This window comes from Centruroides sculpturatus, unplaced genomic scaffold (genome assembly GCF_000671375.1).
Source record: "Centruroides sculpturatus isolate CEXI.00-Female unplaced genomic scaffold, Cexi_2.0 scaffold429, whole genome shotgun sequence".
Taxonomy (NCBI): Eukaryota; Metazoa; Arthropoda; class Arachnida; order Scorpiones; family Buthidae; genus Centruroides; species Centruroides sculpturatus.
The window spans coordinates 21,219-39,912 of NW_019384784.1; the positions used below are offsets into that span (position 1 = coordinate 21,219).

Genomic DNA, 18,694 nt, shown 5'->3' on the forward strand with positions numbered 1-18,694 from the left:
CCCCCCCTTATTTAGGTATCTCAATTTAAAAGACTAAAATTCAGTTTCGTCACAGAATAAGTAATGAAAAATTCCGTGCTAGTGTTGCTACCTTTTTAAAATCGCTGACCCGGACGGCAGGTGAGGTTAGTTCGAACAGAAATCCCTGACGGCATGTCATTTTGCAATGCGAAGAATAATGTGCAGTGCATGCTGGTTCTAAATCAGTTCTATACGAATAAATCGTAGAAGCAAAAAAATAAAAATTAAAAAAAAAGGTCGACAGGTTGCGCAAGATATCCCCGGACTGTCAGGATGGTAACACTATTCCATGCTCATTTCAGTCTGAATCGTAAGTGGACGAAGATATGAAATAAAATGGTTCAAATTCTTACAAGATATTATTATTTATTGTGAAATTTTGCCGCCCCCTAAAAAGTGCCGCCTGGGGCGGGCCGCCCCTGCCTCCCCCACTATGCTACGCTACTGTCTAGGCACGAATTATCTCAATTAAAAAACTCCGTACTAAACATTTAAGAGTAAACGTATCAATCATTCGAGGAAACATTTCTCGGTAGCTTATTTACCAATTCGGTTAAGCGTTTTCCGATTTTTGGACAACATCGAGACAATTGGACAAGTGTACATTGACAGGACGATTCTACGTAATAAGATCCAGGAAAATATTGTATGAATAATTTATTATGGGTCACCAATAAAGTATTCACAAATAATACATCGAGACAAAAAATCTTGATTTTCAGCCGAACCTCCATAACTCGAAACTTTTTGCTCGAAGTCAGAATTTTTTTCTCTCAGACCGATTACAGTTAATAGGATCCAGTGTATACTGTATATACAAATGGTCGTCCGCAGAGGAGCACTTTTCTCTCCTTGAGGTCGAGTAAAAAAATTATGCAAATTATAATCGTAGACATCATTGAGATATGTAACTTACCATGGAACACTTTGTTGCAATACTGTATTATACAATGTAGTTGTGATGTATATATATATATAAACATTTTATTTTACAAAACAAATTTTATTTTAGTAAATACTATTCGTGAAGAAATGGATCTTATATGGCATCCAGGTAGATCGATGACAATCGTCGAATATTTGAAATTAAGCCAATTTGATATAATCAATTATACTTGTCACACTTGCCATGTTCATTATTCTACAGGTAAGTTAACATTGAAACATATTTTTACAATATAAACATATAATTTTTTATATATTAAATATAATATGTCTAAAAATTGATTAAGTGGAATACATTTTNTGGCATTAAAAATCAATTTTTTTCATTTAACTGCTGTTTTCAACACTGAAAATTACCAATAATCTTGACCACCGCGCAGTAAGAAAAGAGCGGCTTCAACTGCTAAATTTTGCATTGGTTAATTAATGTAATATTATTTGGATCTAGTACTTTATACATATTCTTTTGATTATCGATAATACTTATAAAATTAAAAATTATTATCTAATTTCAGAATAACCCAACTTTTTAGTTGTAATATGGATTTGCATTATTTTCCACACGATACTCAGACGTGCTCAATATTCATGCAAAGTCGTAAGTAGCTTTTTAAAATATTAAAATTACCATTTCTGTTGAATATAATAAAATATATTGTTGCATTTTATTATAAGACAATAATGAATTCGTGCTTGATTGATTAACGGCACATTTAAACTATATTACCTGCCACAATCAGTCCCATTACAGTCTGAACCGACCTATTGTGAACTGGGCTTGTTTATAATGGGCTTAATCATTGGGCGTTTTGTCTGGTAAAGCAGCTACATTAAGTTAGGTTAAGTTAGGTTAGCTGCAGCTAACCTAACCTAATCCATAATCAAGTCAATGCGATAGTCCGTTTCATTTGAAACGGAATACATCATTGGCATGCTTATTCAGTTTTACTAAAGCTACTTTAACAAGCAACAAGTCTTTTATTTTATATCTCTTTATGCTGCCGACCCCATTGTAAGGCAGCAATATAAAAGAGAATGTATCAGAGAAGAAGTAATAAAAATCTGCATAAAACAGCAGATTTTTATATATATTATTGACGATTTAAGAATGAACATTTTCAATTTCTATCGTCATAATTTTTTATAATATGAACTATGTATGTTCCATATACAAAAAAGTATTGAATATATGGACTAAAAGATAGAAATTTCAGATATGAAAATCTCTGAATAACTGTTTATATCCATAATATTAAAACACCAATATTATTTATAGATAACTATGGATTCTTGGCAAATCATCAATATCCACTGATTAAATTGAAGGTTTTTTTCATTAGAATAAATAGACTAAAATGGCGGAATTTATACTTTTGTATAACATAAAAGTAAACTATATTTTTTTCGGATAGTAAACAAAATACAATAAAAACGAATGCAAGTGTACAAGTACATATTTGGAATTAGGCGTATACCAAACTAAAATGCGTTTTTTGTTTGATCGATCGATTAAAAATTAATCATAATGTTTAGATAATAATAGAAACATTAAAGTTTTATAAAAGTTCAGAATTAGAAGAATAATTTCATGAAATAAAATATATCGATATACTGCATATGTCTATTTTCTTACATCAATAGTAAACCATTTGGGAGTATTGCATGTTGGTTTATTGTGCACGCAACATTTACGACACCAAATTTATTTGACTGGTTTCTTATATAAATTAGAATGATCTAAACTGATAACAATAATCGACTGATAAACTTAAGTAGAATAAGTAAATTAAACTAGAATTTAAAAATTTAAAAATACAATTTAAAGGTGTGTAATTCATCCAATATTTTGTCTGATATAAACTTCAACAACACCTAGAATAACGCTAACAATTTAAATTTTTATGTTTGAGGCACGTAGCGATTAAAACGATTAACGTTTAATGTTTAATTAAAGCGTTGGTTAAGATTGATAATAACTAATAACATTTGCATACTAACAACCAGATGTTGAGGCTGATAGCACGAAAAGAGAGCTTTAAAAGGCCTATGTACAAGATAATGATGACAACAAAATTCGCATTATAAGAAGCAAAATTTTTAAGTTCGTTTTTATGCATTTTCAAGCTCGTATGTTTTTGAACCTGCTAATTTTGATAACGGCAACCGACTGATAACATGCGTGAATTACAATAATAAAACGGAAAGAGGTAAAATTCTCATACAGATTTTTGAATATCTCAAATTTAAGATGCATCCAACCGAATTTTGTCCTTTATTTTGATTTTAATAAATGAAAATATACTTGAATTCATAATTACAATAGCGTAGAGTGAACATATTTTATAACATTTTATTTACTGACCCCATTTTAGCACAATAGAAAATGGTCATATTATTTCGAAGCTCATAATTGTAGTGATCTACTAGTTGATAAAAAATGAATTTGAATAATAAAAACAGATAAAATATGTTTTACCCCATTCTGGATCGGGCCCTCCGCTAATTAGCATATATCCTAAAACATGATTGTGATTTACACCAATCAACCAAAAAATCTTAAACACTAACTATATGTATTCTTCTGATGTTTGTCTAATACTAATATTTCAAATTAAGTATCGTTTTCTGATGATTTATAAATGTAAAAGTTGAAGATTATATTTGCGTTTACTTCTGGATCGATGTCCTCTGCGTGCATTAAGTTGTTTTGATTATATCAAAAATGATTTTTCTATAATGCTAAAATGATAAGAGCATTTAATAAAACTAGTAATAAAATATAAATTGACATCGAGCTAAAGATCAATGACAATTTACTTTATATACCTGTATAACTAATAAAAAAAATTATAAATTAAAGCAGGTAAAACATTTTTAAAATTGTTATCTGCGTATACTGGTTTATAAAAGCTCATTTGAAATGCATAAAAAGTAAAGAATATTTAAAGAATTTTATAATTTATTAAAGGAAAATTTTGATATAAATAATTAAGATTGTTATTCCTAAATTTAATTTTTTATTTTATGAATTTATTTTGGAAAATTTAAACAAAATAGATGATAATTCTTAATAAGTTCGTAGATAAATTTATGAGAATTTTTATAGATTTGAAATTTGATAGGTGTAATCTGTAGGTAAAAACCGCAATTCTTTAAAATTCTGACTTGTTGCCTATGTGCCACCAGTGTAGCCAATAAAACCATTGAACACTAGTACTTGGTCGTGTGCTGGCAATTCACAGGGGCAGATTTAGGAAAGGACGATAAGGAGACCTTGACATTTTATTAAATTAAACAAAAAAAAACTTGAAGGGAACTTTAGCATGACTTTCTTGATCAGATTAAGTATCAGTTTAATATTGATCAGATTAGGCGACTAAGTTATTTGGCGGGTGTCAGATCCACATTACAATGACATCATTCTTTTTTTATTATTTATTCTTAAAATCATTTCTATAAATAGTAATTTAAATGTTAAAAGTTATTATCTCTACTGATATTACGATATAAATATACGAAATTCTAACTCTATTTTAAGCATGCTTTTGCTTTAATTTTGTTTTATATCACAGTGTTAACTGCTTAACGGTTTAACCAAAATGCTTAAATTTACATAACTCGCCAGTGCAGAACCGCCCAGTGGGCTACACCAGTTTATTTTTGTGAATTTATTAAATGCGAAATATTTCTTGATTCTCTGTGTGGTCCTCTTTTTCGCCACCCGGTCTCTCTATTACGGTCCTGGCTGAATCCACGATGGGCTTGAAAAAAATCTTTACAGCCAGTAGGACGGAAAGAGTTTTAACAAAATGATATCGCTTTCTAGGAATATAGGCAGAACTCGGCCCTTGAGCGACATTAACTGGCTAGCCGCATGGAGTTTATCTGGTTTACTTCACGTGTCTAATAAGAGCCAGTTTTCTCATAAAAAGTCTTTCCTATTGGCATATCTTACTTCTTTATCCCATCAAACCAAACCCATTGTTGATTAACTTTCAGTCATTTTAAGTGTGTAAAATAAATGAGTAAGCATTAGTAGTTTTCTGTCTTTCCAGTTTATGTTGATATCATTTTTCATTGTTTACATCATGTTTTGGAATGAAATAAAACAAACTTTACTTACTATATTATCCTTTATAAGTTTACAACATATAGTTGCCATGTTTCCATTAGAAGGTAGGATATAAAGGGAAAGGAAGAATAACAGATACTTGTAGTTACACCATCCCTTAGTGCAGTTTCACTTCATGAGATCCAGAGCTCCATTTTTTTATGTGTAGTGAGTGGTGAGCGTTGTTCCTTCTCTTCATCTATTTAATCGTGTGGGTACCTCACCATTATTAGTTAATCAAACAATTAAGAAGCCCAACAAATTTTTAAAATTGCAAATTATAATCATAATTTTTATTTTAAAACTATTCGTTTGAATTACAAAATAAACAATCAGTTCAAAAGATACGATACATAATTTTAAAAATCGCAAATTCTACGAAGAAAAAAATAATTCTGTGAATTTAAAACTGATTTATTCAAAATAAATATTTTATTCAATTCAACTATTATTTATTAAAATTTGGTCGTATAATGATTGTTATTATTTGCGAATTATTTTAAATCTAGCAAAATTATTTATGCTAAATGAGAACTGTAATGTTATCTTATAGAAAATAACAAATAATTTATGAAGTTTACTCTACCTTTGATTGTAGGACAATTCAATATCATAATGGATACGTATGAACTTATTTTGTGTTGCTGAAAACGAAAAATAAAATAAATAATAATAATAATAATGATTATCATAATAATTCTTATTACTGGCCGGTTGGCCGAGCGGTCAAGGTGGCAGCCTACCGCTCTGGGGGTCCCGGGCTCGAATCCGAACTGGGTCGAAAAATCTCCAGGAAATTTTCGGGGGGTGGGTCTGTTCGGATATGTCGGGCCCCGTCCCTCACCACCCGGCAGCCCCATCATGGGCCTGGCCGAACCCATAATGGGCTTGCAAAGAGGCCCTCTTAGTGCCCACAGGGCGGAAAGAGTTTTTAAAAAATGCTTATTACTATTTGTATATTTTCTAAATTTCTTAATATAATACCTTAATAGAATTAAATTACCTTAATATAATTTAATTCTATAATTAAAATACAGGTCTTTGAAGTTATTTATAATATACATGTTACTGGTATAGCCCTTAAAATGGATAAAGCTAGGATTAACCGGCTAATACTAACTTTATGCTATTTATTGTTGTTTTTAATACGCACAATAACAACAAAATAATATAATAGGACTTATTCCATTATTAATCCATTATTAAACTTATTTTTCAAGATATTTTTTGTAACACGAGCTTCTAACGGGTGCCTTTTGTGTTCACCTTCAAGAAATAACTAAATTTGGCGAGAGAAATATAAATTAATGTCAGATTAAATAATAAACATTTTTGCAGCCAAGAAAACATGTTTACTTGCAATTCTAATCAAAATATAAATAAGTTACTTTTGCTGTATCAACAAATTACAAAAGCAAACCAACAATGTTATTAATAAATGCACTGAAATCTCTCAGTGACTCATGCAGCTCTTAATTAATAAGAAACAACAACCCAAAAAGTGCAGAAAAACCGAAAAACAGCTACTTACAATACTGCCATCTGGAAGCGATGGCAAAACATTATTGCATCCTTCACAATGAATTTTCGAGAACAGAATCACTTGAGGAGGATTCAAGAAATATCAGTTAAGAACGAGCGATTATTTATTGTGACAGCGTCACAATGCCGGGTTGCAATTTTTAATTTATTTAATTTAGAATATATGCTCTTCAACTCAAATTAGATGTAGTATCTTCCCCTGTACTGTACTGTACATTATACTTTTTCTTTAACAATAGAATCGTGCCAATCATCTATTAACTGCTTTCAGGAAAAACTTTTGAATTGAAATAACGAAAGTTCGTATATAGCCAATCGGAGCTTTATGCCTCTAAGCTTTCCATATGTTGTCTCAGATTTCAACTATCTAATTTTGTTCTCGAGATTAAGGAAAGACAGATGGATGAACACAGTGGGAAGTTATTTGTCTAGAGTTTTTTTTTTTCAAATTTCAGCCCAATAAACAATCTTCAACAATCATCAATAATGATTCATCGAAACGATGACATTCCAGATATTTCTGATTTCTTTCATATGATTTCACATTTTAGTACAAGCAGCTTGCTGGAATATTACTCTTAAAATGTGGCTTTTCTATTAGTATTTTTAGTATAGTATCTTTAGTATAGTTTCTATTCGTATCTATTAGCATAGTATCTTTGTGCAATTTTTAAAATATTAATCTATTTTGCATAAGCTGTTTATAATCATTCTTTGATTTAAGTATTACTATATTTTATTAATTAATTTTTTCTATTGCTTCAATGAAATTTCACTTTACATATGCTGTTTGGTATAGTTCTCTTAATCTTTTATAAACTATTTTCGGATTGAAACATGTAAAATCATTTTTAAAAATGTTTATAAGCCAAGTGATATATCTAATTTACAAATAATATACAGTGGAACCTGGTTAACTCGAATCGGGAAAAGATTAATCTATAAAACTGAAATAGCTGTATGGGAAATTCCGTGAACTTTCACCTATCGACCGGGAAGTTTCGCCAACACCTCACGGTTAACGAGAAAGGCTTAAGTTTAAAATTTGAGCTTTCTAAACTCAGTTTCTTTCCTGCGCGAGCGTTTACAATGCCGGATGAAGAAGAAGAAAATATAGCTTTTTTGTCAATGTTTGCACTTTTCAATTGCTTATATTTCGGCAACCGCTTTATACAAAATCTTGAAATTTTGCACACAATTTAAGAAAAAAATAACCTTTCGAATGAGATATTACAAATTACTTAAAACGTTCGGGGGCGGAAAAATCGATCTTTGAAAATCGGCAACTTTGATTCCTGTATACTGTATATACAGTCAGTCAGTAACATTTTTCCTTGGTGGGGAGTCATTGCCATGACTTTCGATCAGAAACTTTCTGTAAAGCGTGGAACCAAGTACGACTAAAAATAAATTTCGTGTTATGTGACAACGGACGTGACTTAGATATTGTAACTACCATTCAAACCTGCCTTTTTTCGAACATTTTTACTTTCACGGCACTGTTATATATGGCAGAGGAAAAGTATGGCAATCGATCGAAATGAGCTCCCAAGAATTTTACACTTTTTATCTTAAAACGTCAAAAAATGAAAAAAAAAGTCGGGGGTTTCTATATGTATGGATAATAGTGCGTGGGGGGCACAATTTTGTCCATACTGTTTAAAGCTTAATAACTCCTGTGTTTTTGTCTAAAATTTCTGAAATTTTGCAGAAAGGTTCGTGTATTAGAGGAATTGATGCTATTAAATTTTTATGGTTAAAGATCGACGGGATGGGGAAATAAAGGGGGATCGTGTGTCGTACCTTCTGTAGAGTCGGACTTAATGACAATTATACTCATTATTAGAATTTACAATTTTTTATAAAACCCATCCCTACTCTCAATATTAAGCTTTTTGCCATTTTATAACAATTAAAAATGTAAACAATTTTTTAAATGAAATATCATAACAAATAGCAGCAGCAGAATTTAAAATGTTGCTGGGAAAGTTAAACAATTCATTGCTGGATTTTTTTACATTTAAATGGACCCCCATTATATTTCTGGATTCCTTGTCTCAATTCATGGAAAATGGCAAAGCTTTATCAAAATCTATCTAACATTTTGAGAACAAACAGAATTCTGTAAGCCTCAGAGAAGAAGCTTTGCTAACGCTCCACTTCAATTAAAGAAAATTTAATAGCATTATAGAAAACATTAGTCTTCTTTAACTGATATTTTCTATTTCTTCTATTGGACTGATAAAGAGTGAGTACATTTTTTTTGGGACACCCTGTATGTAACAATCTGGTGGTGGCTTGATGTATTGTAGCACCACCACCATTGTCTTCTAGGGGTGTACTCCATACAAGTCATGGACAACAGAATAGAAAATACAACTTCTGTTGGTGTTCTTGTTGTTCTTAAGCAACATATAAATTAACAATTCTTCAAATTCTAACTGGATGATTTATTAGTACTTAAAATCTCTCTAACCTCAAAAATTAGGCTAGCAATTGTCAAATCTTCATAAATGAAAACTTTCTTCAGAGTAGGCTGAAAACATTAGAAAGGTGATAATTTTGACAACTGCTGGACTGATTTCAAGGTAGTGAGATTTTATGCACTTACATATAAATTGTGGAATGCCTCTTGAATGTTAATGCTACATTGTTTATTCTAGCAATATCCCTATAGCACTAACTGTTGTTATAAATTATGATTTTATATTGTCAGGCTTCCTTTTCTTGTCTCTGTGTGTATCTAGTACTCTTTAATGAGCCCTTCTGGGTTGGTACCAATGTTGGTACCAGGCTGACCCAATGCTGTTGATATAATCAGTTCCTCCCTCCTGTTCATGTGACATCAGATAAATGCATGTTCATTCTCTTTATAAGGGATCTAAAACATGTCAGTTTAAACATAAAGGGATCATGTGAATGCACTGGTATGAAGACTGGCTAGTAGGATGGTTTTCAATATAATAGATGGAAAATCCCAGCATACTGATGTCTAAAAAGTGTATCTCCATGTGATGCACCTGTTCTAAATTCAATGTGAAAACATAAGGGGTGTTAAAAGCATACAAAAAATGCTTGCATGTCAGGTTTACTCCTCCAAATGGTAAGATCATCATCTACATATCTTGAACAAACCTCTATGTTATGTTTGAAAGGAGGTAGAATGTTGTCTTCCAGGTTTTCCATGACTAGTTCACATGGTGTTCATGAAAGGAGGCTATCCATGGGTACCCCTCTGCTTCCAGGTGTAATTAGGACAAATGGCATGCTAAGTTCATTGGTCTAAAATGTCCTTATAGTAAGTTGTTGGGGTCCAGTATGTATTCCAAGGAAAAAAATATAAAGAATACAGAAGCATGGTTCTACTAAACAAACTTTTTGGCCAACCCAATATTTCTGACTATACTATCAACAACCAACCAGCTTAACCTTTAGTCCAAATTTCATATCTTTACAATTAATTAGCTATATTATATCTTGAATAAAATCCAGCCATATATGACTAGGACATCATGTGACTTTGTTGTATCGCAACAGAATTGAGTGGTGCTGGAAAGAAAGAAGCAATCTGCACTTGTTAGGCACAGAAGAGATGATCCACCTCTTATGTGCCTAACAAGTGCAGGGATCCTTGTACCTGCTGTCCTATTTTCAACTGCCCAATGCTTGATGCTGAGTGGCAAAATTTAAAGATTATAATCAACTCTTGGGGAAAGGATTGGCCCTGTAGTTGCAACGAGTTGATCAACGAACGTTCCACTTACGTTTACTTCAATACTATAAACTTGCAGCTCTCCACGTCTCAACTAGCACCTCCTAGCAACATAAATACCGCCTCTTATATCTTATTCATATTGTTACGCAATTCCATTTATGTATTTGACCTTTCACATGTACTTGTCTTGTATATCGTGTTCCAATTCAACGTCTTGTATATAAAGTCATTCTTATTTGTTACGCGATCTCTAGTATGTAATTAAACTGCTTTGCATATCATGTTATGTATATAGTGCTCCGTATCTACAGTCCCATCTTTTATTTCATACCTTGTATATAATTGATTTGTATCGAATATCATGTTATGCTATGTTACGCTATCAAATATCATGTTATGCTATGCTACGGCAATAAAGAACTTGANACACCGATGAGTCATTGTTTACACAGCTGGATGACCTTGAGAACAGCTGGTGTCGTATTTCCCGGGACATTCTCAGACGTCTCGGGAGGAGAAGGGTTTAAAGTAGGGTTAATACTAGCTAGACCTATATATTTTTAAATATTTTTAAAAAATTAAAATTTTAATTGCGATTTCCGACCTCCCCCCCCGATTTAATTAAACTTATATATAATAAAATATATTAATTAAAAAAATTAAAAATTTATTGGAGGTCGTTTTTGACATCAGAAAGTAGCTTTAAATAACTTTACCGAAGTCAAATCCGTGCACTACAACTTTAGAACGATTAATTAAATTTGATAAAAAAAATCACATTAAAAAACAATTAAGCGTTAATCGCGCGTCATTAAAGGTAAATTAAAATCGCGATAAAAGTTTTTTGCGCGGGTAAAAATTTTTGAAAAAATTTGGAGACTTAAAAAACATTCCAAAAATAAAAAAGAAAATTTGGGGGGCCGAAAGGACCGCGTTTTCTGTAACGCTATGTAACCTTTCCGAGTTAACTTGGGTCCGGACGTTATTAAACACTATTGACATTTTAATTTAAGAGTAATTATTAGTTTTATCGATCAAAGCACCTAATTTTAATAATTTTTTACATAAATATACTGTAATTATGTAAAAATATTTACTAAAGTGCGAGGATACTGAGAGCATCTAGATATTTACCGCTTATAGATTAATTTTAATAAGCAATTACGCCTTCATATAAATCAATTTATTGAAATTCTAATAAAGTATTTTATTATTTATTGTCTACACTTGTAAATAGATTTTATATGTGGCTGCCCGAGGGAATATAATAATTACTTAAATATTGCTTATATTAATTAAGCAATGTCTAACCATAGTGTCTAATAATTTAACTACGAGAATATTTATTTACCACGATAAATTAATTTCAAGCATTTTTTAAACTAATAAAATTTAAAATAATTCTGATAACTCATAAAATTTTAAAACTATTTTCCCAAAACAGAAATACGATAATGACGATAATCTCGAATTTAATATGTCGTAGATGATGTAATTCTCGATAGTGTTGTTTATCCCTTTTCTCATTTTTATGGAAAAACATTATACGAGAAGACAATTAAATGACCTTTTTATGATGGCCGGATGGCCGAGCGGTTAAAGCGACAGCTTACCGCTCTGGGGACACGAGATCAAATCATATAAGTCGAAAAACCGAGGAATTTTCGAGTGAAGTGCTTTCGGATACGTCGGAAATGTTTTATTACATGCATAACACTGAACACATTACGGTTACATGATATAAATCAACTTTTATTCATTTTAAACAAGCCAGAATCATAGTTAAGGCGACTGCAGGGTAAGCAATGAAGAATGACGTACAAACCCGAACTACCCGTGATAAATTACAATAGTAGGGATTGTATTCGCACCCAAATCGTCTATAGCGGTAGACTAACGTCATGTCGCGCGGCCGTTTTTCCTTGAAAATACGGCTTTATATAAATGAGGAATAAATTATAAAATTAGTAATTATCTTATTTTAGGAAAATATTCTTGCCTCGAGGGTCGGATAAGTTTGAAAAGAAGAAGTGGATATTATATCATTAACATTTATATTCCCAGTACATTAATCGTTTTGATGTCCATGCTAACATTTTGGATTCCACCGGAAGCAGTTCCTGCCAGAATTACTCTCGGTGTTACAAGTTTATTGACAATTGTTACGAAACAGTATCAGTCTTCTTTGCCGTCAGTTTCTTATATAGTTGCTCTCAACATATGGATGTCTACCTGCATCGGGTTTGTTTTCTTTAGCCTTGTTGAATACGTACTTGTGGTATCATTAAATGTTGAAGTCAAAAGTCAAATTATAAGTATTATAGGACCCACAAAGGTAATGTATTGATAAATAATACATTAATATTTAAAACTTGTTAATCGTTAAGTAAATAGATTTTTAAAATACAGGATGTTCATAATTAAAATTCTTATTTCAAAAAAAAAAATATTATTCAGGAACTGGCCAGAAACATGATTCCATGTTTCAGAGGAGATTTCTATGGTGATGGAATTTTATTCAAAAATAGAAAAAAATTAGTTACAGAAATGGTCGCTAGGGCGGTAAATGGTGCCGTAGCACAGTAATGGATAGCACTCAAAATATCTCTACACAGTAGCACTCAAAATATCTCAAAACTTTTATACACAGGTAAAACTGTGTATAAAAGTTTTGAGATATTGTGTGGTTACGCAACAGCATGTTCGAAATGTTAGCTGCGAAACTCTGCATATTGTGGTTGAACATATGTTTTGGGTATTTTAGCATATTGCCGACAACGGAGGTCAGCATATCGATTATTCTGTTGCATACCACACATTATATCATGTGTATAATAAGTTTTGAGACATTTTGTGTTATACATTACATGTGCTACAGTGCCATTTATCGCACTAACGACCATTTCTGTAACTAACTTTTTAAATAAAATTTCATAACCACAGAAGTCTCCGTGAGAATTATGGCATTATTCAGCTAACCGGTTCACGACTTATATCTTTTTGAAATATGAATTTTAGGATTACAGAACAGTTTATATTTTACAGAATTGTATGTTAATATTAAATATTTTAATTTATTTTTAGTTTTTTCATAGAATATTAATAATTCGAAAAATAAAAATTATTGTAAAAATAAGTGTTTAGAATAACACAATCTTTCAAATAATTGTAACAAAAATATTTAAAAATTAAGTTGCTTGTTTATTTGAGTCATGGAGTGGCCATATTTAGTCCAGTTGCTACTATTCTACTCATTGAATGTTGTGAGTTTTAATATTTTGCATTAAAAAACGCCCATTGTTGCGCTATTGTGGGATAAAACGCATAAATAACTACTTTATACCATTCATAGAAATTATTTCAAAGTAGAGTAAAGGAGACTAAATATGGCAGTACTGCACAATTTTGATAAACTGTAGCCCTCTGGTGGTTTAAATATTTTTGTTCCACACCAAAAAATTTATTTTGAAAATTATTGCTGTGATAATTTACTTTTACGTGATTTATACTTTCTGAAATTAATTATCTAAGTTACACAATTATTTTATATATTTTATTTATATTTTATTTCGTAAATTCTTAAAATAAATTTTATTTATTACAGGAACCTCCCGTAACTCAGAAAAAGACAAATGCTAGACAAATAGCTTGGCAAGAGAAGAAAATAAAGAAAAAATTTGATAGTAAAATTATCGACAAAATATCTAGAGTAGCCTTTCCAATATTCTTCCTCATGCAATGTATTTTCTATGGAACTTATTACGAAGTTTTCCATTTTACTCCTGTAAATACGTAACTCAAAATTAACTTAAAACTTCATTTTCGTAAATAGTTTTCAAATAAGTTATTATATCGCTTGTCATGATCAACCAGTAAACGCGAAATTACAGGATACACCCATTAAGCTATTAGTCCTATAATGACAATTAACCATTACCATATAATTTTAGTAATCCGACATATATGGAACCGGGACATTGTCGGATTAAAGAAATTGTTGGATTATTAAAAGTAACATTCTTCAATATCGTACCTAAGAACGTGAAATAATGTTCACATTTAAAGGAAATTTAGAGTTTGAATTAGTGGAAAACTTGTCTACGATTCGGCAAGTGTCGGTAATACCATAGTCTACTAGTGTCGGATTACTGGAAGTGTCAAATCAGCAAACGCCGGGATTATTGAGATTGTACTTTATAAAACATGTAATTATTAATTAATGAGTACTATAATTGGTCCATTACGAATATATAGCTACAGTACGTTATGATTTTATGCCCATTACGGATCAGTTAAAGTATTAGTAAAGAATGGGAAATGACGCCACGACTCAAACGATTAAAATTGAAGCTTCCATGTCGAGTTCTAATCCAAACTCTCACACAGTTGACTAACTCTATTTCGAATAAATGAATTGATTAAAAAAATTATTTAAAATGTAAAATAGATATGAAAATTTCATATAAATTATTTTAGAATAAATAAATTAAATAAAAGATGAAAAAATTAATTAAATTCCGTAGGAAATAAGTTACATTTCTGCACAATAACAAATTAAAACACTAAAGAATAAACAAAACAAAAAGAAAACACGTACAAAAAGATACACAGGAATCATTTCTAATTGAAGGGAAGCGAATTAATACTTCGGAAGGTCAGAAAATAAAAGTAAATTTAAAAACTTTTAAAAATACTATGGCGAGAAAAATCCGGATATTTCTCTTTCTTTAATTTAGAATATTGTTTTGTGGTCGGAAATGTGAACTTGTTGCCCAAAACTGAACAAAATTTCCAAAAAAGTAAATGAACAAACTATAACGCAATAACAGTAAAAGGAGTAAAGTTTTTCAGATCTTTCAAAACGGGAAGATAATGAAGATTGATACAGAGAAAGGTAAAGGTATATTTCCAGGCAATCTTTAAATATAACAGCAACATGCAACTTTTACTTTAGAGGAGTAAAGTATCTAATACGGAAACACGTAAAGTACACTATTAAGTTGTATTCAAATAGACATACGTAACGTAACGTGAGAGGCATTACGCGATGTTGTTATACAAGGAAGACATTTTGAGAGCAACAACGGATCGATTCCGAGTCTATTTTAACGGAAAGAATTCTATATTCGGCCAATCAAAATTGTCCCATTATTCCGTGCGCTCACAGGAACGACAGGAGGAAAATTATGAAGAAAACACACTGAAAAATAAGAAGCTTTAAAGGACTTGTTCAGCTTTACAAATTTCGTTTTTTACTCTTTACCTCATATGAGATATTAAACAAAATAGACACCAACAAACACATGCGTATGCATCCCCGGAAAATTTTTATCCTTTATTTTTGATTTTTTTGGGTTCAGGTAATCTCAATATGTCGAGATTTGATAAAACCCAGAGGGTCAATTTGACACAATTACAACATTTTCCCGTGTTACGTTATAACAAACGAGAAAAGTAAAACAAATTATTGAAGTAGAAAAAAGTCCCATTTTATACAACCCTGGGGTAAAGGATTATAATACGTTGCTACTTGATTGATTTACCCTAAAAGTTAATGTGCTCATATACACGCAACTTAACAGAACGGAGAAACACGACCTTGTCAAGAAGTGCCTTTCTGAACGTAACTTTCGACCAAGTAAAAACAGAGTAAGCGTCGTAAGATAAATTCAAACGATAATATTTGAAAGAACAGAATGAGCCAAATTACTTTTTTTCTAAAATCCTCTAAATCCTATTGCTATTCATCTTTACTCCTGACAATACACAAGAACGATTCAAACGACCCAGATAAAATACTCATGTTTTTAAACACCAGAAGGTGAGAATCCGGTTAAAAAAAAATGCGAATACACAATTTAAAAAAATTGCAAAAACGAAAAGAATCCTTCGCTCGTGCGTATAGGAAGACCTAGGTTTTTGAAGCAGTGAAAAATGAATAAAAACCCCGTCTTATATGCGAGTAAATACGGTAACTAGAGAAGCGGTAGTGGAAACATTTTCATTGGCAACTTGAAGCCATCCAAGGTTGTATGTACCTCAGGGCGTTCCACCATATTGATTTTTAGTAATCAAAGGGTAAAGAGACAAATATGTGTTTTTATACTTTAAATTAACGTATATCTGCTCAGATAAGACGAGGTATAAATTTTCGTCAAAGTTTTATAGTTTTAGCATATATCTATCCTATAAGACGACCCCCAAACTGTCAACGGCCTATGAATTTAGCTATGATCAGCGATTATCATATGGATAACAATACTGCATAGCATATACGGAATTATGTCCTATTCGTAATTTTTCGAATGAACAAATTTTATTTTCTTGCATCTGACAGTATCATCTGCCTCGTGATTATTGCAAACATTCTCACTGATTCGGGCATTCGGGTAATGACCTTGACTATTCACAAAAACGCCGTATGAGCTATTTAAGCTTTATAAGGTTGATACTTTCGAACACAGTCTTTTTTTTTTTCAAACAAGTACCGCCATCTATGTCAGGTCGGGTACTTCTGGGACGACCCTCGTATTTTATCCTTTTCTATTTACTTGTAAAAATAAATAAATGTGTAATTTGTATAAATGTGTTAGTTAATTACAAAATCTTTCTTTTAACATGCTTAACTCGTTTCTTAAAAAATATTTAAATTTGTCGGGTCAATAGAAAAGAGTGACGAACTTCATAAAGAAAACAAAAACTTTGTATTTTGCCTATTGTTCATCTCTCCTATCACTCGGATGTCCGGTGCTCAGTCGACTGTGTCCCGAAAAAAGCACAGAACGACAAAATTGGAAACGCTTTAAAATTTAAAAAAAAATGCACTTTTTTANCGTGCCCCGAGCGCCAGTTATGTTCGCTACTCTACTGACCAAAGGGGCGCCATAATAGGATCTCGCTCCATCCTAAAACTTGCCTCGGGCCGGCACTGAGTATAACAATAATAAAGAGTGGTATTTATGGTAAAAAATAAAAAAGATCTATTCTAGGCACAGTGGCGTAGCGTGGGTGTCAGCCGCACGGGGCGGAGGGAAATTTCGCCCCCCCTTATTTGGGTATCTCAATTTAAAAGACTAAAATTCAGTTTTGTCACAGAACAAGTAATGAAAAATTCCGTGTTGCTACTTTTTAAAATCCCTGACCCGGACGGCAGGTGAGGTTAGTTCGAACAGAAGTCCCCGACGGAATGTCATTTTGCAATGCGAAGAATAATGTGCAGTGCATGCTGGTTCTAAATCAGTTATATACGAATAAATCGTAGAAGCAAAAAAATAAAAAATAATAAAAAGGTCGACAGGTTGCGCAAGATATCCCCGGACTGTCCGGATGGTAACACTATTCCATGCTCATTTCAGTCTGAATCGTAAGTNGCTGCCGACCCCATTGTAAGGCAGCAATATAAAAGAGAATGTATCAGAGAAGAAGTAATAAAAATCTGCATAAAACAGCAGATTTTTATATATATTATTGACGATTTAAGAATGAACATTTTCAATTTCTATCGTCATAATTTTTTATATATTAAATATAATATGTCTAAAAATTGATTAAGTGGAATACATTTTAAGATTATATCGCGGTTAACTGACTTTTGAGCCACCCGACTTTTAGACAGAAAACTTTAGTAAAAATCGAAACAAATTCGATAATTGTAGCTTCAATTTTTATGTTGAAACATTAATTAAGATATATTTCTTGATAGCGGGATAGCTGAGGCGGTTAAAACATTGGCTTATTGCTCTATGGATCTGGAAACTAATCTGGACCAGCAAGCAACTCCTCAGGAATTTTTCTGAGGTTGTCTGTCCCGGATATGTCAAACTCTGTTCCTCACTGCCACCTTTATAAGTCTGACCAAACTCACCATGAGCGTGATTAATTAATTAAGAGGCCCTTTTTGTACTCATAAGGTGGAAAGAGACAAGAGGAAAGGGAAAAAGATATATTTCTTAACCACTTGCCGTACGAATGTTTTTAAAGGAATTTTTAATTAAACATAAAAAATACTTAAAACTGAAAAAAAACGAAAGAAATGCGTTAATTTTGAAGAAAAAGCTTCAAAGTTTAACTTCCTTTGTCTCGCCTTTCTGTGAAATTTGACACCGATGAGTCATTGTTTACACAGCTGGATGACCTTGAGAACATCTGGTGTCGGATTTCCCGGGACATTCTCATAGATGTCCCATGGAGGACAAGGGTCTAAAGTAGGGTGAATACTAGCTGGCGGTATATTTTTAAATAATTTTAAAAAATTAAAATTTTAATTGCGATTTCCGACCTCCCCCCCCGATTTAATTAAACTTATATATAATAAAATATATTAATTAAAAAAATTAAAAATTTATTGGAGGTCGTTTTTG

At 31.7% G+C, this 18,694-nt stretch overlaps 1 protein-coding gene across 1 annotated transcript in view; it reads left to right on the plus strand.

Moving 5' to 3' along the window:
• Nucleotides 1–14,130, plus strand: part of LOC111629226 (glycine receptor subunit alpha-2-like) — a gene marked incomplete at its 5' end in the record, with an annotated part of 32,034 nt that extends 17,904 nt beyond the window's left edge. The window contains 3 exons of the mRNA XM_023373103.1: nucleotides 1,034–1,168; nucleotides 12,320–12,669; nucleotides 13,939–14,130. Coding sequence (XP_023228871.1) covers nucleotides 1,034–1,168; nucleotides 12,320–12,669; nucleotides 13,939–14,130 — 677 coding nt within the window. The remainder of the gene's footprint in view (nucleotides 1–1,033; nucleotides 1,169–12,319; nucleotides 12,670–13,938) is intronic.
• Between the last annotated feature and the right edge of the window lie 4,564 nt (nucleotides 14,131–18,694).